At 32.6% G+C, this 25,822-nt stretch overlaps 2 protein-coding genes across 5 annotated transcripts in view; both read right to left on the bottom strand.

The window, feature by feature from the left end:
* Positions 1–13,972, bottom strand: part of LOC131955618 (leucine-rich repeat serine/threonine-protein kinase 1) — a 45,650-nt gene extending 31,678 nt beyond the window's left edge. For 2 of the 4 annotated variants that reach the window (XM_059319804.1, XM_059319807.1), the window contains exons 1-14: positions 13,802–13,972; positions 11,865–11,964; positions 11,149–11,260; positions 8,724–8,764; positions 7,827–7,992; positions 7,492–7,527; positions 6,935–7,055; positions 6,104–6,248; positions 4,836–5,549; positions 3,675–4,467; positions 2,398–2,576; positions 1,776–1,942; positions 886–1,153; positions 144–305 (exon numbers count right to left, since the gene is read on the bottom strand). In XM_059319804.1, the coding sequence (XP_059175787.1) occupies positions 144–305; positions 886–1,153; positions 1,776–1,942; positions 2,398–2,576; positions 3,675–4,467; positions 4,836–5,549; positions 6,104–6,248; positions 6,935–7,055; positions 7,492–7,527; positions 7,827–7,992; positions 8,724–8,764; positions 11,149–11,260; positions 11,865–11,954 (2,994 nt within the window). In that variant the 5' untranslated portion in view covers positions 11,955–11,964; positions 13,802–13,972. Of the gene's footprint in view, positions 1–143; positions 306–885; positions 1,154–1,775; positions 1,943–2,397; positions 2,577–3,674; positions 4,468–4,835; positions 5,550–6,103; positions 6,249–6,934; positions 7,056–7,491; positions 7,528–7,826; positions 7,993–8,723; positions 8,765–9,094; positions 9,230–11,148; positions 11,261–11,864; positions 12,049–13,801 lie in introns of those variants that run through there. The other 2 variants (XM_059319805.1, XM_059319808.1) reach the window with 2 other exon arrangements.
* Positions 13,973–17,627: 3,655 nt separating this feature from the next.
* On the bottom strand, positions 17,628–25,431 carry LOC131955616 (sodium/calcium exchanger 3; the record flags this gene model as incomplete). Its single annotated transcript, XM_059319800.1, is given in 10 exon segments — positions 17,628–17,908; positions 18,190–18,519; positions 19,078–19,256; positions 19,530–19,635; positions 20,264–20,496; positions 21,026–21,255; positions 22,075–22,271; positions 22,758–22,925; positions 23,372–23,436; positions 25,405–25,431. Coding segments are annotated over 10 exon segments (1,781 nt in total), but the record flags the coding sequence as incomplete, so codon positions are not given.
* Between the last annotated feature and the right edge of the window lie 391 nt (positions 25,432–25,822).

Raw genomic sequence — 25,822 nt, 5'->3', positions numbered from 1 at the left:
TTCAACAAAATTTGTATTGTTTTTTAAAAGAAATAATTACATAGATTAATATCTAAATATCTATCATCAAAAGTAAACTTAATCCTTTATAAATTCAAATAACTATTTACAGCTTGTTAAATAACATAAATCCAAAAACTCACTTCTTTTAACTTGATATTCCGGGTGAGAGAAAGAATTTTCAGACTTGACAGCTCTCCTATGTCAGGAGGTAAACTTGACAGGTGATTACTGGACAAATTGAGTTCTACTATGTGAGGAAAGAGCAGACGGCTTTGGATTTCTTCAGATTCCATACTGCAAGTCTGAAACAAAAAAGGCAAAATTGTATGCAGTTAATTTAATTACCATTATATTTTAACTTTTTAAATTAGTTACCTACCATTAAAATTTATTTTTCAATGTCTATTGAAGTAACAAAAAATACATTTATAATACTAATCATTAAAATGAGTTCTTGTTTAAATTAAAAATAAATGTAGCAATATTTAAAATACAAAAATTAAACTTGTCTATCTAGGAGTTTGCATTTTTTTAAAAGGCTCAGCAGTTTAATCAAAAGTATGTTATAAGTAAATCAAGCTGTTAAGAATATGTGAATTAAGCTGTATTAATCATTATTAAGTGAAACGTATTTAATCTTCATTAGACATATTTCTATGCATTGTTAATGATCGTAACTATAAAACTTCTTACACTGCGAGTATCTCTGTTATATTTCTATGCATTGTTAATTTCCTTAGCTTTAAAACTTCTTACACTGCGAGTATCTCTGTCATATTTCTATGCATTGTTAATGTCCATAGCTATAAAACTTCTTACACTGCGAGTATCTCCGTCATATTTCTATGCATTGTTAATGTCCATAGCTATAAAACTTCTTACACTGCGAGTATCTCCGTCCCGGCAGGCGTCGCGTGTGAGAATGACACTGGTCAGCCTGTTCCCCGCCAGGTTCAGCTTCTCCAGCTTGGCCAGGGTGGTGTGGCTGCGATGTAGGCACGGGACAAACAAGGAATCTCTGGTACTAGGGGAGGGGGACGCTCGGCGACGGTTGCGGAAGCTGCTGTTGCTGCTGCTCCTGCGTGTGAGCTTACTTGCATTAGGGCTGTTGCCGTTCATGGTCATGGAGGAATATTTGTTGAAAGATGATCTGAAATATTACATTAATAAATATACGTATTTATATATTCTAAATGAAAAAAATAATTAAAATATTTGCATTAGGGCTGTTGCCGTTCATGGTCATGAAGGAATATTTGTTGAAAGATGATCTGAAATATTACCTTAATAAATATACATGTTTATATATTCTATATAAAAATAAAATATTTGCATTAAGGCTGTTGTCGTTCATGGTCATGGAGGAATACTTAGTGAAAGATGATTTGAAATATTACATTAATAAATATACATGTTTATATATTCTATAGTCTTCTTCTTCTTTGTTCTTAATTATAGAAGGGATTTCCTCCAACACAATTAAGTATTATGTATCAACTTGTTATGTGCCAATTTCAGCCCTTTTTTTCCTGGGTTTGTTTTCATAGCCTTTGTCCAACCGAGAACAAACTATATGGCAGCAGTTGTTTGATTTTGGGGTTTCCTCTCTTAGATGGGTTGCTGTCCCCAGCTATTTAGCCTTATCTCACAGGTTCCCAAAAGCTATTCTAATATAAATATTATATGATTTGTAACAAAATTTGTAAAAATCTTTGGAAAAAATGCCAAAAAATTTTAACTTGGGAACAAAGAATTTATAAAATCAGACTTACATATTGTTTGGTGCAAAGCAAGACCAATCTTGAAATAGATCAACTGGGTGTTTCCAGGGATCCATTGTTGTTAGGTTAGTTTTGGAAAGGTCAAGTTCAATGAGAAATGGTGGGTAATCAGTAATGTTTCCAATAGAGGTCAGAGGGTTCTCTGACATAACTAAGACCTAAAAGATCAAAGTAAAAGTAGGCTTTTTTTAAAAATGTATGTTCTAAAAACAAAAACTAAATTGCGTATGAAACAAATACAATTATATAGATGATGTTAATTCCTTGAGTGAATTACTTATACAAATTTGCTGTTTATTTTATAATAAAAATTGGAGATGACCAAAGAAATTTTCAAAACAGAAAAATTACACATAAATATTTAATCATGGTATAGTATTGACTCTCTAATTAACAGGCTTAATAACAGTCTCAAACATTTCTTTTTACATAACAGCCAAAGAAACATAAACATCATTTCACCTGCTATTGTGGCCATGGAATGACTTAAAAAGATCAATCAAAAGACAAGAAAACAAACAAGTAAAATTTCCCAACAAAAACTGTTCTAAAGCAACCTGATCCACCATCAACTGCACTCAACTCCTCTAAAAAATAAATCATGAACTCTAACCTCTAGATTAGGGGCACAGCATATCAGGCAAGATGGTATTTCAGTGAACTTGTTAGTGCTGAGCCATAACTGCTTCAGGCCTGAAGGTTGGGAGTTACTGCCCTTCCAAGGGTCCCTGTCTTCCACAGTAATTCCCAGTCCCCACTTGTTGACACGCATCACTTGGTTTTCTATCAGAGCTGAACGGTTGTATTACAACATTAGTGGCAAATAGTTGTATTACAACATTAGTGGCAAATATCTGTTTTCTATCAGAGCTGGATGGTTGTATTTCAACATTAGTGGCAAATATCTAACTTTCATCACAACATTAATTTTAAATCTTCAGAAGTTGTAACATTGTTGTAGCATAGCAATATAATAGCTGTAATTGTAGATGTAACATGGATGTTAATATTTTAAATTGAAGCCTTTAGGTAACAAATTATTTTATTTAAATCACATCTCTTTCAAAACTTTGAACAATATTTCTAATAATCTGGATTAAAAAGTTGCAACAATAATTTAATTTTCAGATTTCTAAGCAGTACAATATGCTAGTAGCAAAAAAAATAAAAATTGTGGATTCTCCGCGAACACAGTACTAGTTTTCTATATACTTATCTCATATTCAGATTACCCAATTAAAAGACTGGTTTTTTAAGAATGTTCCCAAAAAAAAAACCCAGTCAAACTTATTTTCAAAATTCTTTTGCCATTAGTGAGATAATAATACTGAAAAAATATATTACCTCACAATTTTTTTAACAATGGGATAATACTATAGTAAAGCTTTTGTATTTTCAGTTGACAATATTTTATCACTTTTTTCCTCTAAATTAAAAAAAAAAATTGTAGTTTTTATATCAATTAATATTCAAGCAAATCTTTTGTAAATGTTAAATTAATTGACTAATGATCAGTGTTAAATGTAATTAAAACCCAAAAATGATTTAATGCACCTTAGAGACAATCAAATTCATCTTTGAAGACTGATGACCTAGCATGACATTTTCAAGACTGATGACCTAACATGACATTTTTCAAGATTGATGACCTGGCATGACATTTTTCAAGACAGATGACCTAGCATAACATTTTTCAAGACAGATGACCTAGCATGACATTTTTCAAGACAGATGACCTAGCATGACATTTTTCAAGACAGATGACCTAGCATGACATTTTTCAAGACAGATGACCTAGCATGACATTTTTCAAGACAGATGACCTAGCATGACATTTTTCAAGACAGATGACCTAGCATGACATTTTTCAAGACACCTAGCATGACTTACCATTAGGGGCCACCATAATGAAGTCATCCTCCCCTACATCCAGCTGGTAACTCTCCGTATCAAAACTTCCAACAGAACTAGAAAAAGACGGCCTGTGCGGGGAGTTGTGTGAAAGCCTGGGGGATCTGAACCCACCCTGCCTGGCTACGATGCTCTCTCTGGTCAAACTAGGCAGTTCAGACAGGCAGTTTTTGGACAGGTTCAGGCTGACAAGGGACGGCGCGTCCCACACCTCCACAGGTAACTCCTTAAGCTTGTTCACTGCCACGTCCAGAAACTTTAACTGCGGAAGTTGGAATATAAACTTTGGCAAGCTTTTGAGTTTATTTTCGTTTAAATGCAGCTCTTCGAGGGAAGAAGATAGAATTGTGTAATCTTCCGGGATTTCTTCAATTTGATTTCTGGAAGCTTTTAAGTAGACCAGTGAGGGAAGTTCCAGAAGAACAACAGGGAACTTTTCAAAAGAGTTTTTAGAGATGTCCACCTTGGTTATGGCACACAGGCACAGTGCCATTTCTAGGTTTTTGTTCATGGAAGGGTTGTGTAAGTAGCATGAGCTGACCAAACAGGAAGTGTCCATCCTATCCAGGACCCCTAACCCCTCCCACATGATGGCGACCGGCACTGTCGGGTAACGGAATCGGAACTCTGGGTCGATGGAGGTGAGGTTTTCCTCGTGTCTCTGTGAGATCTGATAGGCCAAACGTTTCATTTCTGTCTTGTTGATGTTGCGCCCCAGCCCTTGGTCTTTACTTGACTTGTGGCTAAGCAGCAGCCACTTCACTGTGTGATCCTGAAGAGTTTGAAAAAATTAAAACAATAAAAAATTATTAAACTTCTTTTAACTTCAATATTTATTAATCATTTTGTATACTCAGTAATATTTTTCCAGCTGTCCACTTCAAGAAAAAAAATTCTTTATAAACTAACATGCTCATATCCAAAATATAAAATTTATGTCTTCTTCTTCCTTGCCATTTTCAATTCTGAGTGCAGCATAGATCATTTACAACATCCTTTCATATTGTTTTGTTCTTTGTTATTTTCCCAATTTTTTAAAAATATAGTTTTGTGTAGTCAACTAAATATACAATACCTTCCTTTCTTTTGTAAAACGCTTAAAAACTTTTGAAAAGTTAAAAAAAAAAACGTACAACGTACCTGAGAAAAAAAGGCTGAGTTTAAGACTTTGTCATCCTCATCACGTAATCCATTGCTGAGTAAAATCCTCAAAACATCCACGCTGCCTTGTTCATAGGCAAACATCAACACAGACATCTCGATGTCCTTTATCTTCAACTTATTCGCAGGCGGCTTACGGCAGTTGAGTAAGACCTTCAACACCTCAACCCGTTTGTGTCTGATAGCCATGTGAAAAGACGACAGACCATCGCTGTTTAGTATATTCATATCAACCGGATGTATGGTATGATGGGACTTTTTAGTTCTGTTTCCCCTCAGTGGGGGAGGGTTGGGTTGGTTGGGGCTGTAATCCTCCTCACTGGAATCGGCGCTGGCGTTTAATTCGTCCTCGTCAAAACTTGTGTCCAGGTCACACATCAGCGACTGCGACTTCTGCATGTCTTTTTCTATCTCCACCTTGATGACGTAATTCATCAGCAGCCTCACAATTTCCAGGTGACCGTTGCGGCAGGCAATGTGAAGCGCTGTCTCCCCCATGGCATCCTGGGCGTTGACGTCAATCCCTGTCTGGTAGATTAGTGACGTCACGCTGTCGGTGAAGGTTAAAAGATGACCGGCTGGGTAGGTGTAGTCCAGCAGAAACTGGACGGCCTCGATCTTGTTGGAGACTACAGCAGAGTGCAGGGGCAGCTGGTGCTCTACTGATCTCACATGCATCAAGTCTGGGTGAGTCTGAAATTATTTCACACAAAACAAATGTGACTTTATTCAAATCTTTCAAAAGTTGAAACAATCCAACACAAACAAAACAAACATTCTGGTTTAAACTTAGATACATTTATATAAAGAACTTCAAAAAGGTTCAAGAGCGTGGCTTATATTAACTGAAGTTCTATTCTTCCCTGGGTAACTGATCGGAATTGCTAACATAACAACTTGTTTGCATTTTCTTTTTTGTTTTATTAGATATCATGAACAAACTAAAGCCTAAACAATCAGCAATAACATCCCTCAAATTGAATGTATAGTGGGATTAGATGGAGAAAATGAAAGGTCAGCCAGGTGGTCAAAAGAGTGAGTTATGTTTACATTGTCCAGAGTAGCAGCTAAACACTGACTACAGCCTCAGCTGACCACTGACTACAGCCTCAGCTGACAACTGACTACAGCCTCAGCTGACCACTAACTAGACCACCTACTTTACTCACAAGAAATCCATTACATATATCTAAGTTTAATTTTTGCAGTAATCCATTATTTCTGTTCACTAATTAAATTAAGTTTACCTGTAAAAGCACCTTCATGACCTCAATGTTCCCAGATTCGCAGGCCAAGTGAAGCAGGGTCAAGCCTGTATCCTTCTGACATGTGCAATTGGCCCCTTCCTCCAGCAGCACTTTCAGTATCTCAGCATACCCACATTTTGAAGCTCTTTGTTCATGGAAAATATTTTCAGTCACTTTAATATTAGTATGTTTGGAGCTTAAGTTTTTATGATAACCAAAAAAAAAAAAAAACAACAATTTCAAGTCCAAACCTTAAAAATGAGATCACTGAACCTTAAACATTTTTATGAAAAAGGCTTTAAATATGGACAACAAATAAAAAAAATAAACCCACTTATAATGTTGTATTTTTATTTCAGCTTAGAACAGAAGTCGCAATATATTTGTGTATTGAGCTAGATTGTTGACCCATTCTATGACAGAGTGTGAATTATAGATGCCCAGTTTGTTAAAAAAAATGGTGTATTGCTCCCACAGATATTAGCATAAAATTTCCCTAAATGCTTTTTCAGCATCTATCTAAGATGAGACTCTCCCTACCCACAACATTCAAGATGAGACTACTTCACTATTTCAATAATGCCAAAGCATCTACAACATTGAGAGAATGACACCCACTTTGCTTGTATTATTATACATTTTCAAACATACTAAGTCATGCTGGGTTAACGATACAACACCATATCATTAAACTTGGAATCATAACAGAAACTACCTTAACATTAATCCTAAACAGCCACAGCCATTAAGAATAGCTCCAAGTTATAAGTTAAACCAAGGGAAGTGGTATGGCTAAGCCAACAGTTTTCATTGACAGACAAGACAACTTACATGCCCAATGGCGAGAGACCTTTTGTGGTCATGTTGATCACATGTTTCCTGTTAGGCCCACTTTGTTCAAGAATTCTTTTCACCTCTTCCAGCTTTCCTTCAGCGCAAGCTTCACACAGTTCTATTCAACATTTTTTACAAAGTTTAAACAAGCTTCACACAGTTCTATTCAACATTTTTTACAAAGTTTAAACAAGCTTCACACAGTTCTATTCAACATTTTTTACAAACCACATTTTAAATAAGCTTCACACAGTTCTATTCAACATATTTTTTTACAAAGTTTAAACAAGCTTCACACAATTCTATTCAACATATTTTTTACAAACCACATTTTAAATAAGCTTCACACAGTTCTATTCAACATATTTTTTTACAAAGTTTAAACAAGCTTCACACAATTCTATTCAACATATTTTCCAAACCAAAGTTTAAAATATGTTAACCATTTGTAATATTTTTTTTTGAAAAGCATGCTGATAAAGACATTGATCAAGAGTAAAGAAACATCTACTATAATTTTTAATTTATTCTATTTATAGGTAGATATATTTTACCTGTTGATAACTGGTCAAGTAATCCTTTCTTTTTTTCTAGAAATAAAAGTTAAACATTGAAGGCTGAACATTTTAATAGCAAAATAGAAATATATCCAAAAAATTTATTTTGTACAACAAAAAATTTTTTTTAAAATTATTTTGAGAGAAAAAACATCAAGCAGCATTTCATGTGATTTCACTTTTTAAAATGTATTACTTTAAAAAAAATTCTTTATTACAAGACTACACAAGTTAAATCTGTTTTACAAATTTGCTCTTTTAACTAAAGGTCTTAATGCTGTATGCAGGCAAGCAGACAAAAATTCTAACAAAGACTACAAATAATGATCTACCTTTTTCTCTCTCAATAATATCAATGGCTTCTCTGTTTTTCATGTACTTGGCTAGGGCAAGGGGTGTTTTTCCTGAGACATCCATGGATGTCATGTCGGCACCCCTTGCCAGGAGTATGGCTAAGGCATCCAGTTTGCTGTCCAGAACTGCTTCATGCAACGGGGTCTAAATTTGACAAATTATAAGGACATAAACAATATGAAAACGTACTGAGTATAAATATTTTGTTTCAAAACCTCTAAATTTTACAAATTATAAGGACAAAAATAATATGAAAGCGTACTGAGTATGAATATTTTGTTTTAAAACCTCTAAATTTTACAAATTATAAGGACATAAATAATATGAAAACGTACTGAGTATGAATATTTTGTTTTAAAACCTCTAAATTTTACAAATTATAAGGACATAAATAATATGAAAACGTACTGAGTATGAATATTTTGTTAAACCTCTAAATTTTACAAATTATAAGGACATAAATAATATGAAAACGTACGAATGTTTTGTTTTAAAACCCAACTAGAATCTATTTTTTTTTTAAATAAGGTAAAAGATTTAATAAAAAAAAACTATTCTAATTGTTTAATAAAAGAAATTTTTAAAATAATTTTAACAGAAGAAAATAAAATGTCTAATGTCTTTGCCCACAGCAACCCCCACCAATCAACAACCCCACACAATCAACCCCCCCCACCCCAATCAACCCCACCAATCAACAACCCCACACAATCACCCCCCAATCAACCCCACCAATCAACAACCCCACACAATCACCCCCCAATCAACCCCACCAATCAACAACCCCACACAATCAACCCCCCCCCCCAATCAACAACCCCCACACAATCAAACCCCCCCCCCCCCCCAATCAAGCCCACACTAAAGAATATTACCATATTGTGGCACCTGGCACCAGCAGGTATGTTTATATCCGCTGGAATAAAAAAAAATGTAAAAGCTTAAATAAATAAATGTTAATGTAATTTAATTTTTTAAAATTATTGTTAAAATCCATTTGCTGTATTAACCCATTTCTGTAAAGCTATGTAGATCATTTTAGTTTCAAAAGTAGTTATTTATTTAAAATTTCACAATAAAAATGCATAAGGCTGGAGGTTTTGTTATTCTTTTTTTTTAAATCTAAGTTCAGTTTACAAAATATCAAACAATAGATTCTCTAGGTGCTGTATATTATATAAAATTATTTTTGTTATTATTATTATTTTATGACATAACAGTACCATCACTCTGAAAAAATCCTTACCAAAATTGTGTATCCATTTTTAAACTCCACAAGAAAATAAAAGAACAAAATTGTTAATGTATTAAAAAAACAACAGAAGAGTTCTTTAGAATCATGTGAACAGACCAAGCAGAAGACAAGAGCAGCTAACTGTGTATTAATCTATCAATGAGAGTTGCTGATTGTCTGATTGTTATCTACAGATACATATAGTGAAATTTCAGCTTTAATCAACAACTTCTTTGGGCCACAATCAATGTTATCAAGCTGAAATAACTATTGCTCTCACATCATAGCAAGGGGCTACATGATCAGCTGCTACCTGATGTGGGGCTACCTGATGTGGGGGATACCTGATCAAATGCTACCTGATGTGGGGGATACCTGATATGGGGCTACCTGACATAAGGGCTACCTGATGAAGGGCTACACTTTGAAGGATTACCTCATGAAGGGTTACAAGATAAGAAGCAACTCAATCATGGGCTAATCGATTAATACCTGACTTTATAAAAACTACACTTTATTTTAAAATGCTAAGAAGGAATTAATGATAATATCAGTTGAAAGACTTCAATAAATTGTACAATTTTTTAACAAAATTGAACTTAAAAATATGCATACATTTGTTTAATCAGCAATTCTACATGTGAAATATATGTTGTTGTTTTTTTTAAACTGAACTTATTTAGCTGATCCTTAATATGCCTATAAATCTTCAGGTTTATAATTCTAGATTGAAAACATTAATTAGACTTAAACTCATCAAAAAAAAAAGGCCCAACTGTTCAATTTTTTTGAGAACCTCTAAAATCAACCAATGCTAAAGTACAATACAAGTCTATCCACTTGCTAACAACTTTCCCGATGAAGAATATTAATGGTAAGGCAAAGGTTGAACTTCTAATTACTATTAATGCATCTACCTTTATGCTAATGATTTAATGATAGGATTGTTTACTAGACTTTAAATGGATATCCATTAACCATATATTTATCAGACATTCTATACTTTACACAAATGTTATTTCTTGACACTGAAATGTGTAGACCCCTATTTTTTATTCTTTAATAAGCTATTTAATCCTCTGCTATTAAAAGAAATTCATCTTACAAATATAATATTTATACTGTAAAATGTAATAGACAGTTGATAAATTACTTTTGCTACTTTTTAAGATCACATTTCTCACACTTGATACCATATATATTTGTGTTTGCTAATTTAAATGGATGCTCCTAATATACAAACTAATTTGCATAGGTGTCTTTTATTATAAGAATAAATGACCTTGACCTTGCACAAGATGAGGTGTGCATAGCATATACAGAAAGGGGTCTTGTCCAGATAAGCCTCGCCACTAATGCTAAAAGTTAAGGTCTGCCATTTGTGACCTATGTTTTAAGTCTAGAGAATTGAATATTTAAATGCACACCATAAAAACAACTTCTTAAACTTTAGGGAAGGGTTAGGATTAGGGTTAAAGGCAGCAAAATACAGACCTTTCCATGCAAATTACTAATGCCATGTCCCAAGATCCCGCACATCAATAAAATCCAAAAGTTTCATATCCTCTTTTTTTTACAATCTTTTTGGGGTGGTGGGGGTTAACTTTTTGGTGGGGGTTTATCTGGATAAGATCTGAATGTAAATACACTAGTACTGATTTGTATAAACAATAAGGTATTTAGACCACCAGCAAGTTCCATTATCTAGGACTAAAGTGTTGCTTCTTTCTATAAAACAATGCCCTGTTATTTAGACCCCCAATCTCCATTATTAAGGACTAAAATATACTAGTGTTGCTTTTTAAAAAAAAACAATGCCCTGTTATTTAGACCCCCAACCTCCATCATTAAGGACTAAAATAGACTAGTGTTGCTTTTTTTATATTAAACAATGCCCTGTTATTTATACCCCCAACCTCAATCATTAAGGACTAAAATATACTAGTGTTGCTTCTTTCTATAAAACAATGCCCTGTTATTTAGACCCCCAACCTCCATTATTAAGGACTAAAGATGGGCTAATGTTGCTTTCTATTAAAAAATGACCAAATATATAGACCACCCACCTCCATTATCAAGCAACAGCTCCAGACATTGCACAGACCCATTAGAGACAGCTGTGTACAGTGCAGTCCTCCCACAAACATCCTGAGCATTAATGTTCTTTTTTTCCTCACCCTGAACACAAAAACAAAAATTTAACTTCATTAAAATATTTGCAACTGAGCTGGGAAAGAGAGAGTGTTGGGAAACAAAAGTAGATTGTGTCAGAGATTGTTACAGATTGTGAGAAGGAAGTATAATAGTAAAGCTGGTGATTTATGTATGGGTTTACACCTGAGCATTATTTTTTTCCCCTCCGATGACAATCTTTTATTAAAAAATCCAGCACAAAATTTTCCCTCCTTAAAAAAACTCATTTCTTACTTCCCCATAATAGAAGTCAAGTGATATTTATAGTTAGGGTAAATTATAAAGCAAAGCAGCTATTTTTTAATGACGGTTTATATTTTGGAATGGAATCCTGTTCCACCTGCGGTATATATTTATAAAGTGAATATATATATATATATATATATATATATATATATATATATATATATATATATATATATATATATATATATATATATAAAGTGTAATATACATTTACAGTAACAATACATATCTATCTGGTAAAACAGTTGTAATGACCATAAAATTAAACAAACAAAGCAAATGAGAGTAATTAAAAGATGAGAAATTTTTTTGTCATTGAAATATTATAGCATGTAGCACCAACCTGCAGCAGACACTGCAGAAGATCTACATTGTTGTAGATGGCTGCTTGGTGGATCAGCTGACCAGGCCATGAGTCATCATTAGCAGCCATTTTTTATTTCCTAGACAGATATTTCACAATGTTTAGTTGTTTTAATGTTGTTTTTACCCCCACACATAATACACTGCCATAGGTAGGAGCTCTCCTGGATTTGTAAAAAAAAGTTAATTAATTCAAACATTCACAGCAGAGGTCTGAGCCATTCCTAATGTGTTTAGATTGATGTGGAACTTTATCCATTAATTACTGACATATCCAGCTGGACTGTAAGAAATGTTTACCAAGTTTACTGCTACCATAGCTTTCAAATCATATGCTTTACTTCAGCATTTTTTTAGTTCAAATTTTATCTTTATTAGATACTCCATGTGATAAAGTTTTGAATGTTGAAAACTTTACCTCCATTCTGATCTCTATATGTTGACAATGAGTCAACAGGTTATCATAAAACAGCTACCACAATACTACACTAACACATCACAAACATGCTGGTTGCATCAACAAAAATATTCTTGTACCCTTACAATACTTATAAAATTCATAACACGACCCATCCCTGATCTGGCCACAACCATAGTTCGAACCCAAGTATAGCCTGACTCTAACCATCCAGACTACACCTGCAACATTAAGGTTATTCATGAACATTATACTTTACATCAGGGGTCTCCAAACTACGGCCCGCGGGCCGGATGCGGCCCACAATGTGCTCCCATACGGCCCGCGGAGATCTTTTTGTCCACGGAAAAACCGTTTGTTGGTAATGGCGGAGGAAATTTGCCCAGAAAAATCAAAGACATTTCTGGAAGAAACTGGCCCCCGAACTGAAATTTGATAGTTAATGCGGCCCTCGGACTGAAAAGTTTGGAGACCCCTGCTTTACATCAACGCCAATGGGGATGGAATGGGTAAACCCTGCGTAAACCAACTATCAATATCACCAGACAGGCACTAGATTGGTTCCCCAAGTAAAGAGGAAAGTAGGTAAGCCAAAACAAACTTGGAAAAGATCAGTTGTCAGTGAAACAAAAGCAACCGGAATGTTGTGGGCCTAACTTGAAGGAATCACCCAAAACCAAGTACATTGGTGAGGTGTGGTTGTGGCCCTCTACTCCACAGGAATGATGATGACATTTTATGATAACAATAGGAACAAAAACCTTAATTAATACATTGTCCTTCCAGAACCATCTCATATAGAGGCAATTTTTAGGCATCTGCCAGAACTTGTTATGCCCTTTAGGATTAAACCTTATGGGTTTGTGTCCATAATTGTATAATGATAAATGAGATCACATTCCTGATGTGTGTGTGAGCCTTTGTGTAGATGGGTTTGACTTTTGTGACAATGTGGGAGTAGAGTGTTAAGGATGCATAATGCCATCATTTTGCATTTTAAAGAAGTAATTTTTTTTAAACTGGGTATTTAGAAATCTTACCCTTATTTTTTTTTTAATAAAAAATTCATGACTAGAATTAAAATGACTGTGCAGTATTTAGTATTTTTACTATTTACGTATTTAGTATTTAGGCCTTCGTTATTTAATAATATAAACTAGTAGGCCCCACTAGAAAAATAATTAGAGTTGGGTTAGTTTAGCATAGGATTTAATTCTTGTTATAATTCTCCAAGTGTCTAGAGTAGAGTCTAGATCTAGATCTAGTAATATGCATGCAGATTGTATACATGCAGATTGTATACATCTCTAGACTTAGATCTAGAATCTAGTTTCAGCTCAGTAGTGAGTAGTGAGTCACAAACTTGTGCTGCAAAAATTACAAAACTAAAAAAAAAAAACACTGAGAAAAATCTTATTATCTTTTCTTAAACTAGTCTACTAAAAAAAGTCTAGTCTTAGTCTCTTGCTAGATTCTAGATCTATTGACTTGATACTTACGTAGATTTATTACAAGTGTCGAGTGTGTAGAATCAGTATTCAGTAATCTACATTCTTCGAAACACGATTTTGAAGATTATGGAATGGAAATCTTTTCTTCTGTCTGGCTACTTCAAATAATAAAATAATTAGAATCTATTTGTTGACGATTTTAATCAAAACGGAAATGACCTCTGATCTAATTACAATGGGGAAAACACACACAAAAATAATCTATTTATAGTTTACATAAAAAAAAGGCTAAATTAAGTGTATGTCGCCGCCTGGGATTTTCCTAAGTTTTTGTTTTGGTCTGCTAAACATATCTCAGAACTTTTCTTACTAGATCTCTCTATATCTGGAATAATTTAGTGCTTATAATGAAAGGGTTTAATCACAGCTAAGATAAATAAAAAGATAATTTATAAAAGTAATAATAGAGATTGTAAAGCCCAAGCGTTTGGTTTTAATTTAAAATTGAATTACAATTATATATATTGAGGTATTGCATTCCACTTCCCCCCACCCAATTCTATCTATTTCTTTTAAAAATATGACATCAAACTAATCTAAACATCAAACTATGATTTTAGAGGACTTGTATTTTTAACTGAAAAAAAATTAATTTTGTGTCTCGGAAATGTCTAACAATTTGCCTCCCATGCTTCGCATTTATTACACAGGGGAAATCATTCATTTTTTGTTGCATGCTATGACTATGAACCTGAGTAAATTGTAAGGTGGATTGGATCTGCATAGCAGGGCACTGGCCCGCCGGTCTACTGGAAAAATCCCGGTAGATACCAAGGAAATCTCGGTGGGCTCCAACGAACGGTGCTGTAATAGTCCTAATAGAGTTTTTTTTTTTTTTTTTTGGTATTCCTCCATTTTTACTATTTCCATTATTTCATAACAAGGCGTAAAATTAAGAGTGTTGGGAAATTAGGCATTGATGGTGAAAAAAACGCACATTGAAAATTTTATTCTGGGTTTGATGGCCCCTTTTAAAATTCCCCAGGCCTCTTAGACACAGCCATTCCATCTCTTCTTGTTATTTCATATATTTATAAATTACATTTACACTCGTGTAAATGTGCGTTTGACATTGTAGACCCCCCCCCCCCCCGGAGTAAAAAATATATAGTTTTTCTATTTATTAATTTGCTAGACCAGCTGTAGGCTGTCACCACGCTTTTAGAAATTACTTTTGTGTGTAAAACTGCTGCTAAGAAGCAATTAATTTAGGTTTGTGGTGGCTACTCAATTAATGTAATCTAATCAATAATATTCCTAGCAGCAGTAGTATTGAGGGCTCCAGGGGGGGGGGGGACACTGATAAAAGTATATATTTTCTATATAAATTCCATTTCGTTCGGGGGGGGGGGGGGGGCGGAGCCTTCCCGAAGAGATGCCTGGAAGAAACTCTGCTCACAAGTTTGCCAGTGAACAATGAAATAAATTAACCATTCAGGTTTAATTGCAAATCTAGTTTATAGTTACATAGGGGTCGTCCATAAATGACGTCACATTTTTGACGATTTTTACCTCCCCCCTCCCCTCCGTCACACAAAAAGCCAGACCACCCCCCCCCCCTAAAATGACGTCACACCTCAGCATACAACCTTCCTCAAATTTGCTGTTGAATTTTTCTGAAAACATCGATATTTTTCCAAAATCTTGTCAGAACTCTGTCAACATAGAGTATTTTGATCAATTCCTATTACAATTTATTAAAACTGTTTTCTAAAACGCGAAATAAATGCTAAGACTCTTTTCCTAAAGTTGCTTTTTTATAATGCAAAAAAAGTGACGTCACACCATATGAACCCCCCCCCCCCCTCATCACACACCGTAACAGAATTACGGACCCCCCCCACTCCCCCCTACGAGTATGATGTCATTTAAGAATTTAGATTTGTTGCTGTTTACTGTATATTTTTAATGATATTGCTTTAGTTTGGGTAGGTTTCATTTTTGTTCCTGAATTTCCATGCCTAATTAATGTGAGTATTGTGTCAGTCACATTTTACTGTCCAAGTTTAGCTGCATGAACATACACCTTAAGAATGCATAATAATTTCACTATAAAAATTTCACTACAGCTAATCCTAACCAAGGATTGATATTTGGGTGATTAGCAAACTGAGCAGCAAACAAATGTGATTTCTGTCTTGGAGGTTCAGGATTAAATTTCGTTACATATTTATTTTTATGTATATAAAACAAAAACAAAAGTATTGAAATAATAGACAACTTTTTTAATGACGTGATAATGATTACATTTGAGAATTGAAGTATAAATTTAATTAAGAGTAAAATATACCTTCACAATAAAAAAATGTTTTAAAAAATTGATAAATATTCAATTTTTTAAAAACTCAAATTGGAAGTGGCATGACTTAAACAAAATGTATAAATATAAAAACTGAGTGAAAGTATTTACGATTCTTTACAACCATTACATAAATACATATGTAATTTAAAAAATAACAACATAACTAACACAGGCCAGTAATATTGCTCTAATGTATCTAAAAAAAATATAAAATTATAACAAAATTATTTCAGTTATCTAAGGCTGCCATTAATTAATTAAATGTTACATGCACTAAGGTTAAAGTAGTTTTATTAGAATTGCTTAAAATAAAAATTAGTTTTAGAAGCACATTAAAATAAAATTACCACATTCAACTTAAACAACTAACACTACTATATAAAATAACATAAGAAAACTATATTTTTTTAAAGAATACAACATGTGCACTGAAATATAATTACCAGTGTGTACAAAAACAACATTATAACATACCAAATTCAATAATAAACAAGTCTATTGATGCAATAAAAATGCATTTAAACCTTAAAGAAATTGATGTACTTTTAAATATGTAAATTTTAAAATACTGAACATTTACAATATGTGAATCCAATCACAAAAGGCAAACACCAATCAATTTTAATTTATAATTTCACAAACCGAGTTGAATTGGTAAATAAAGGCAAAACTGGTGATAAAGCAACTGGACAGAATTTAGAATTTCAAAAATAAGAATTTGTTAATGTAAGAAACTTAAGAATTGTATTTAAACTTCTTTTTATTATTATAGTTAGAAAATATTAATTTGGAAAAAAGGGTTTAATTAATACATTCAAAACTGTAAAAACTTGTTAGAATGACAAAAAATTTGTCTACATACATGTTGTAGATTAATTATGGCAAATTATTATAATGTATGTAATTTATTCCCAACAATCACTATGCTAAACTGCCATAAAAAAATTGCAACCTACCTATCTAGTAATTACATTCAAACATTTGACATTATACAATATTAATAGGCACCCTGCATTCTACGGTAGGACACCATAACTGGTGTTATATCTGGATTTTTACTATAATAAACATCACATTTATCCATTTTGTTTTACTTGAAGATTGTGTACTTGACTTACAGTTAATTACAATAATACCACAACACATACATAAAAAAACAAAATTACTTAATACAATCTAAAACTCATTTATTCAATTTATCTACGATTTATTCAACTTATTTACATTGGGTTTAAACTAGCCATAAAGGTAAACAGTTACACTCCAATGGGCCAATAATTGAAAATATTATTAAGATTATGTCTGTCTATCTGATGAGAGTATTTGTGGTAGGTTTTACTTTATTAAGTAAAGGAATAATGAAACTCTGTAACACTTAAACTGAGTTGGTTCATTACTATTATAAATTAACTCACTAAACCATCTGTAATTTAGCCATAATAAATGTTAGAAAAATTATTAATAAATTATACACAAAAACAATCCACAATAAACACTTAGATGTTTTTTTGATAAAATTTGATAAAAACTAAGCTTAACAAGCTACATTACGCCCCAATCTTGACGTGAATTATGTCCTTTGTTTGCAAAACAGAAAGAGCAATATAAATTACCCATAATCCTACAAAAGCAACGCTACAAATTATTTTTGGTCCTTTAGGCCCGCCAAGTTCTGCTCCAATAGAAGGGCTCATGCGTCTTCCAACCAAAACTAACATTGCAATAACAGCAGTAATAGAGTAGATGATGACACTAAATCCAAGTGATCCTGCTTGAACATAGAATGTGTCACCCTGAAACAGAATAAAAGTCATAATTTTTTACTATCCACATCTTAAAAAAAATACTTTTATGATTAACTTACACTTACTGATTATTAAAAAAACATACTTCAAAGAGTTAGGTATGGCTGTATGAAAAGTTTAGTTTTAAAATTATGACTTAATAAAAACAATTATGTTTACATTAATATTATAGGTCTAACTTTACATTTAAATGTTTAGCAAATTTTTATTTAAGTATGCACAATTTTTCAAAATTAATTAATACATAAATTATAAAAAGCTACACATACCCTAACTCCATGATAGATAGATGCAATTAACCATGGCAACCCAAGACCTAAGAAAACATTCACAGAATTACTTCCATTAACATTCCCAACAGAGTTATCTGCCGTCTTTTCCATGATGGCAGCTGTTTTGCTGGCAAATGTGTCAGGCATACTTGTTCCCATAGCAACCAGAGTTATAGCAGTAATGCTGTCTTCAAGTCCTATCAGGCAACCAAAGATACTAGCAAGATCCCCAATAATAGCAGTTAGAAAACCTATAACTGCAAGTGAGATGCAAAATGCTGGCCACCCACCAAAGTACTGGGCTGGAGGGATGAAAGCAAACAAAATCTGAAAAAAGAAAAAAAATAGTTGTGAGATAAAAACATTTCTTGCAATCAAATAGTAAGAATTTATGGAAATCATTAAGTAGGAAATGAAGGGAATAGGGAAAAACTTGTTCAGAAACAAGTAATTTGAATGTTTTTTTCAACTGAAAGAGTCATAGAGATAATAATTTAGTAGTTAATCGTGTACAGTTATTTTAAAAAGTTTAATATTTTGTATCAAAAACTACCTCATCTAATTTTAATTCTTTTCCCTTTTTTTCCAATCTATATATAGCCTACTATATTGACAGAATATTACATTCAGTTGCAAAAAGAAAATGCAAAAACACAATTTATTTAAGTGTACATAAGTTTAGTTTTTAAATTAACTTTCATTTTTTTTTTAGTTATTTATAAAGTCAACAATGATCCTACATTTTTGTCTAGCTATAAGTAAATATTGAAAACATCAGAGGATTTTTTTAAAATTTAGATTTTGATGAATAGAAAAATCTCTATTTATTTGACCTACGCTATATAATTATTAGTTCCAGCATTTTATTTTTAAAGTCATACACACCTTCCAGAAAAATGAACAGAAATGTAAGATGTAATCTACAAATGTGGCTGTTGCAACATTTCCTCCGTTGACATTCATTGCCTCAATAAACTGCTGCATGTATGTGGTCTTGTGCAGCTCCAGAGCATCTAAATTGGCTCGAGTCATGTTTAGGATGCGGCTCACAAGTCCATTAAATTCTGAAATAGTTGCTCACATTAAAATATGTTTTTTTGTCCTAAATGTGAATTATAAACATTTTACAGATAATTTTCATTTAATCATTGAAAGAACATGTTTACATTTAAATCTGTCATCTATGCCAAAAAACTAAGTAACTTCAAATCAGTAATGTAGTCTATGATATTCCAACACTGCAACTACAGTTAGTTTATTAATAGATGAACTAAAATAACAAGATATTTAACATGATAAGATATCCGCATATATAACTGGTACATGTTTTGTCTTACCTTCATCATTCACTATTGTCACAACTGTTTTGCTAATTTTTCCTAGTGTAGCACCACCAGTGGTTTCAGTCAATTCAATTTGAAAACTTTCATCTCTTTCCACTTTCTGGAGATAGAGAAATGCAAAAATGAAAATCAGATATTAGGAGAAAAATAAAGTCAAATATTTTCATACGTTTTAAGCTTTTTTCTCTTATATCTGTTTGGCACTTGAATGTGTCAAATTACAAATTTGTTGTAATTATATAAGTAGAAGTATTTTACATAATAACTACACCAATGAAACCCACTGCCTGTCCCAAGTTAGAATAAAGAAAGAAGTTCAGGCGTGGAACTTGCAACCCTATCCTGAATAAACATTGCTACAGAAATGGCAATAAGTTTAGCAACCAAAGTCATACCAGGGTGAAGGGCTGTAAGTAAGTCTTAAGAATATTTTAAATATTTCTCATAACCTCAAGTACTTGAATATTCTCTCTATTATAATTAGGCTACATTGTATATTTAAATTCAAAGTACTCAGATGAAATCAACATTATAAAGTCAACATGTTTTTAATTAATGCTAACATTTTAAATCTTTGCTCAAAATAAAGACTAATGCTACTAAATTTTAAAAATTTCATCACTATTTTAAATTAAGCTGTTAATTTCCATTTGAGAGTATTTGATACACATTTTTAAACATCATGCTCATAATAATAATAAGCCCATACAACAACTATGTAACCTTACATTGCTTTCAAACAGAGGGATAATGAGGTTCTTTGTTGATTCTTGATTTTCAAATTCAATCTCTCCCTCTCTACCAGAGTAATCTTTCCCTTCCACTGCTGTGATGTCTTTAGTCTGCCATTTGACAGATACATGACCATCAGCTCCACCTAGCCTTACAATTGGTATCAGAGCTTTCAATCCTGTCTCCTTGATTACAAAACTTGGTTTAGCAAAAGCAAGAACTCCTGGTTCTGTAAACAAAATAAAATGTATTCAGAGCGCATTGTGCAGAGTTCAAATGTGGATATTACTCTTCAGTTTTAGAAAATAAATGTTGAGCTTGTTTAAAAATTTTTATAATTTAAATGATTTAAAAATAATTATAACATAAGAAATCTTTTAAAAATCATTCAATAATTATCAGTGGTTGTAGTTTCCCCCTCCATCATAATTTATTTTAGTAAACTTTATACCTCCCATCATCATCAACTATAGTAACTTCACCCACTATCATCATAAATTATAATAGCTTCACCCACCATCATCATTAATTTTGGTAAATTAACCAACAATCATCATTATTTTTAGCAACTTCACCCACCATCATCACAATTTATAACAGCTTCACCCACAATCATTATTTTTTAGCAACTTCACCCACCATCATCACAATTTATAATAGCTTCACCCGCAATCATTATTTTTTAGCAACTTCACCCACCATCATCACAATTTATAACAGCTTCACCCACAATCATTATTTTTAGCAACTTCACCCACCATCGTCATTAATGATCGTAACTTCACAGATGCTGACTCCACCCAGCACACAGTTGCTGTTGGGCTCGAGTCTCAGTTTCACAAAGAAAAACTCATCCGGTTCCCACTCGTTGTCGTCAACAATCTCAATAAAAACTTCTCTCAGAGCTTCATTCTTCTTAAACTCCACAAGCCCATCAAAAGCTTTGTAATCTTCACCAGAAACAGCTGATCCATTGATGGTTTCCACCCTGTGGTCAAGAATATTGGTACACAATTTATAATGTCACTGGATATATATGTAGATCATTTTAAAATCTATCTTCAAAGCTGAAAGCAAACTTTGATGATAAAATATACATTAAGAAAATTGTCGGAATGATGTCTTACTTCTGAATTTAAAAAATATTTTTTTAAACTGAAGTTTAGCAGTTATTCCATATTTTAAAATGTATAAACTGTAACATTTTTTTACTAGTATACCTAGTTTAGATGGAGCACAATTAACATTTAAGAATAATTTTTTTTTTAATAATGTATTATGTGTTGGAGTAGGGGGTAGGTTTTTTTTATTGATGGGTTGTGACAATGGTATAGGGTGGTAAAATAACCATATAACTTAGGGGTCATCCATAAATAACGTCACACTCGTAGGGGGGAGGGGGGGTCCATAATTTTTTGACAATGTGTGATGAGGGGGAGGGGGGGGGGGGGTTCAGATGTTGCGACGTCACATTTTTGCATTATAAAAAAGCAATGTTAAAAAACGAATTTTAGACGCTATTTCGCGTTTTAGATAACTGTTTTAATAAAGTGTAATAGTTTAGACAAGATTTTAGAAAAATATCGATGTTTTAAAAAAATTCAACTGCAATTTTGAGGGGGGTTGTAGGTTGAGGTGTGATATCATTTTAGGGGGGGGGGGTCTGGTTTTTTGTGATGACGTGTGATGGAGGGGAGGGGGGAAGGTAAAAATCGTCAAAAAAAGTGTGACGTCATTTATGGATGACCCCTTATAAGGATGCAAAAACTTATTTATGGACGAGGTCTAATGAGTTAAATTTCCTAACCTCACAGAAACTGGTATTGACATCAATCCAGTTCGCTTGATGCCAAGCCGAACTTTGCCTTCATTTTCCATGACAGCAACGGAGGCAGCAGTGAACTGGACGACAGCGTTCTTGCCACCATCACTGTGGTCAAAGCTTGGCTTTTTGGACTTTTTCTCTCCCGCGTCTCCTTCTGTAGCTTGTACGTCACCATACAACTAACAGCAACATGACCAAAAAAATAAATAAATACATAGGCCTGTATTTTTTTTTTAATTCCATTAAAATTTTATTGCAATATAGAATTACCAATTATATAGTTTTAAAAAATTTAACAACTAAAACCTAATTTTTATTGCCAGATTTTTAATATTAAAATGAACATTTTTAGAAATGTCAAAACATTTCTTGCCAGATAAGAACATATCTTAGTACGAATGATTATTAAATTATTTTTTTTAAAAATGTATTTAATGATTTATAATTCACCATTCATAACCCTATTTTTTATTTTTTTTTATAGAATTGCAATATTGTTACTTCATTTAGTCTAAAAATAAGTAGTATCATTAATTTTCTAATCCCAAAATCTCAGCCAAAAATTATAACATAGTAAATACTCCTTTTTGGACACATGCACTCTTCCACTTCCCTATACCATCCCATCATTTATAAGGAAGTATCTAGAATAAAGTACAACTTACACTCTGGAATGCATCTGTAACCTGTGGTATCAATTTTTTGCCTCCTGTTAAGCTCCTGATTGCATTCATGCGGTACCAGCCTCTGCTGTGTGGGGTTTCTTGGGCAATATGTCGGGACAGGATATTAGCTGCTTCCTCTGGGGGTAGTCCTTCACTTCTTCCAAGTTCCTAGGGAAAATCAGCAATACATTACAGACTATACCAGTGTGAAAACAACTTATAATAATAATAATTGTATTGGGGTCAACAATGTCTAACTACTGAAGGAGTTTGATTTAAATTTTTGATAAAAAACCTTGAGTATAATTTATGCTTTTGAAAATAGCACACGGAGGTAAAACATATTATCACCGTTGTAATTTAAAATATTGCTGTTCTCTACTTGTTCTGGTATGTTCACCCAAAAACTAGTTAATAAATTTAGTTCTTTATATATATATATGGAAAACTTAAATCTATGAGCAGACATTTTTTAAATAGATTTTTAAGAATTACCCAATTGAGTTGCTACTAATTACTCTGGATAAAACACACACACACACACACACCGAAGACACCCCTACTCCTAACATGAACATGTTTTCTATAAATGCTCAGAAGGAATGAATGCTTACTCTTGCAAGTCGCTCCATTTCATCTTCTCTGTCACTCACTCCATGAAGCTTGACATTATCCTCACCTAGGAGTATCAAGTAAACATTTAAACATTGAGTACTTGCAGTTAATTACATAAAACAAAAAAGTCTTTAGTAGAAAAATATTAACATTAAAAACATTCTCTTCAACTATGCCATCTTAAGTGAATTGATTGCTGGGGAAATTCCTAATAGTGTAATGGGATCTTGTAAGTAGACATTTATTGTCAAAAATGTAAAATTTGAAAAAAAAAATTATTTTGAATTTGGAAAGCCTTTGTTAAAAACATCATATAAATTTTTTTACCTTTATAATTGAAAGTAATTTCATAATAAAATTATTAATTTATTGTTAATATCATATCATATATATATATATATATATATATATATATATATATATATATATATATATATATATATATATATATATATATATATATATATATATATATATATATATATGCCTATATACTAATGTATAGGCCTATATATATAATATTTTTTAAAAGCTGCATTGTATCATTAACATACGGTCGAATAAAGTAATTCAAAAAGCAACAAGATAACAAAGAAAAAAAAGAAGCCATCCATATATACAATATCAATCAATTTATTAGCCATACACACAAACTATTTTCCTAATTCAAGCTGGTAGGATGCAAGCAAGCTAACAGTATCTGAACCCTGTAAAAATCTAGAGTTCTGAACAGAGGCATAGCGAATTAGTTCGGAATTAGCGATAGATTCCTGCGCCCAGGGTGAATGATAGATTTTGCACCCCATCAATTTATATAGTTATTTACATAAAATCTTATGCTGTTAGCATGTATACTAAAGCTAACACTATCAACTCAGTACTGAAATATCAACTAAAAGAATATGCAGGTACGGCAAAACAATAAGAACCAAAGTATAAAATGTGACTAAAAAAATCAGTGAACATATTTTAAAAGTTAAGTGCAGATAAAAATATTTGATATAGGCCTATGTATTTATTTAACTCTGTTTTTTTTTATTATGTCTTTATTTTGATTGATTGGGTCCTAGCATATTGTACCAACAGTTAAAAAATGTTTTAAAATGCAAACAGTTGTAAAAAAAACTTTAATTTTTGTGTGATTCTTTTCTAAAAATAACAAACACATAAGGTTTTATTCTGATCATCATTTGCTGATGATCTATTCAATATCAGTTTGCCTTTGCATGTTTGACATTTTAAAAAAACCTACCACTACTTAATTAAAGCTGTTATAATAATAATTAGATCTAGCCAAATTGATCAGTTTAAAGTAACTAACCTAAATCTAAAACACAATCTACAAGTCAGCTAATGCATAGCTGGAACTAGATATAAAGATTATAAATTATAGACTAAATAAATGGTTTGATGGAAAACTCAAAACAAAATTTAATTAACACTATGAACTATGAAAGTTACTATTTTAGTTTCAATTTTTTTTTTCTTTTCTGCGCGAGCCCTGTGAAAAGATGCACGAAGAGTTTTATATCATCAACATCATCATGGGTTATAGGTATAAATGAAAATGCAGGAAAACAAAAAGGTTATTGACCAGCTCATGCTCATGCCTGTGATTTTAATTCAAAACTTATTTAGAACAAACAACAGCCATCAATATTTTTTTTTTGGGTTGAAAATACACCTCACTGATGATGCTAGATCTAGTTTAAGCATAGATCTAGATCTACCATTCTCAGAATTAATTAATCTTAATTCAAAACTTATTTAGAACAAACAACAGCCATCAATATTTTTTTGGGTTGAAAATACCCTAACACAGATGATGCTAGATCTAGATTAAGCCTAGATCTAGATCTACCATTCTTAGAATTATTTGTCATTGTGTTCTAAATAATTTTTAAGAAAAAAAAAACATCAATAAAGAAAAAACATCAAACAGGTAGGGGTGAAGCGTTGGATAGAGAAAAAAAAATGAAAGAAATAGCCACATATTCACATATGTTTTACAAATATTTTAACATATTTCAACCTGGTCTGTTGACGTAGTTCTCGCTGTCTGAAAATTTAGAAAATGCATGCATGATGTTTTAGTAATTTAGGCTTACGTGAGTGAAAAAATTTGGCCAATATTTTACTAAAATCAATACAAACTTACACTTTTGAACAGAGAATTTAGATTTAGACAGTATTTCTATCAGGCATATCTCAAGGGGAGGGGCACAATTTCACGGACCACGTCCAATGTGGTGGGGGGGGGGGGTGGAGGGAGGGGGTGCATTCCGCCCTGAGTGACATAATATAGGGGGAGACTCCCAAACAAAAAAAATCTGGAAATTTACTGTCAATTGTCTACTATGTTTTACCCAGTAAAATTAATAAAATATAAGTGAAGGGTGACACTAAATCTAAATGCAACCTTTTTTTCACGCGGGAGGGTTGACACCCTC

The sequence above is a fragment of the Physella acuta genome, unplaced genomic scaffold (genome assembly GCF_028476545.2).
Source record: "Physella acuta isolate Inbredline_101_S28 unplaced genomic scaffold, ASM2847654v3 ptg001087l, whole genome shotgun sequence".
In the NCBI taxonomy this organism is placed as follows: domain Eukaryota; kingdom Metazoa; phylum Mollusca; class Gastropoda; family Physidae; genus Physella; species Physella acuta.
The sequence above is the reverse complement of the archived record's forward strand: the minus strand, read 5'-3'. Positions and strand labels throughout refer to the sequence as shown.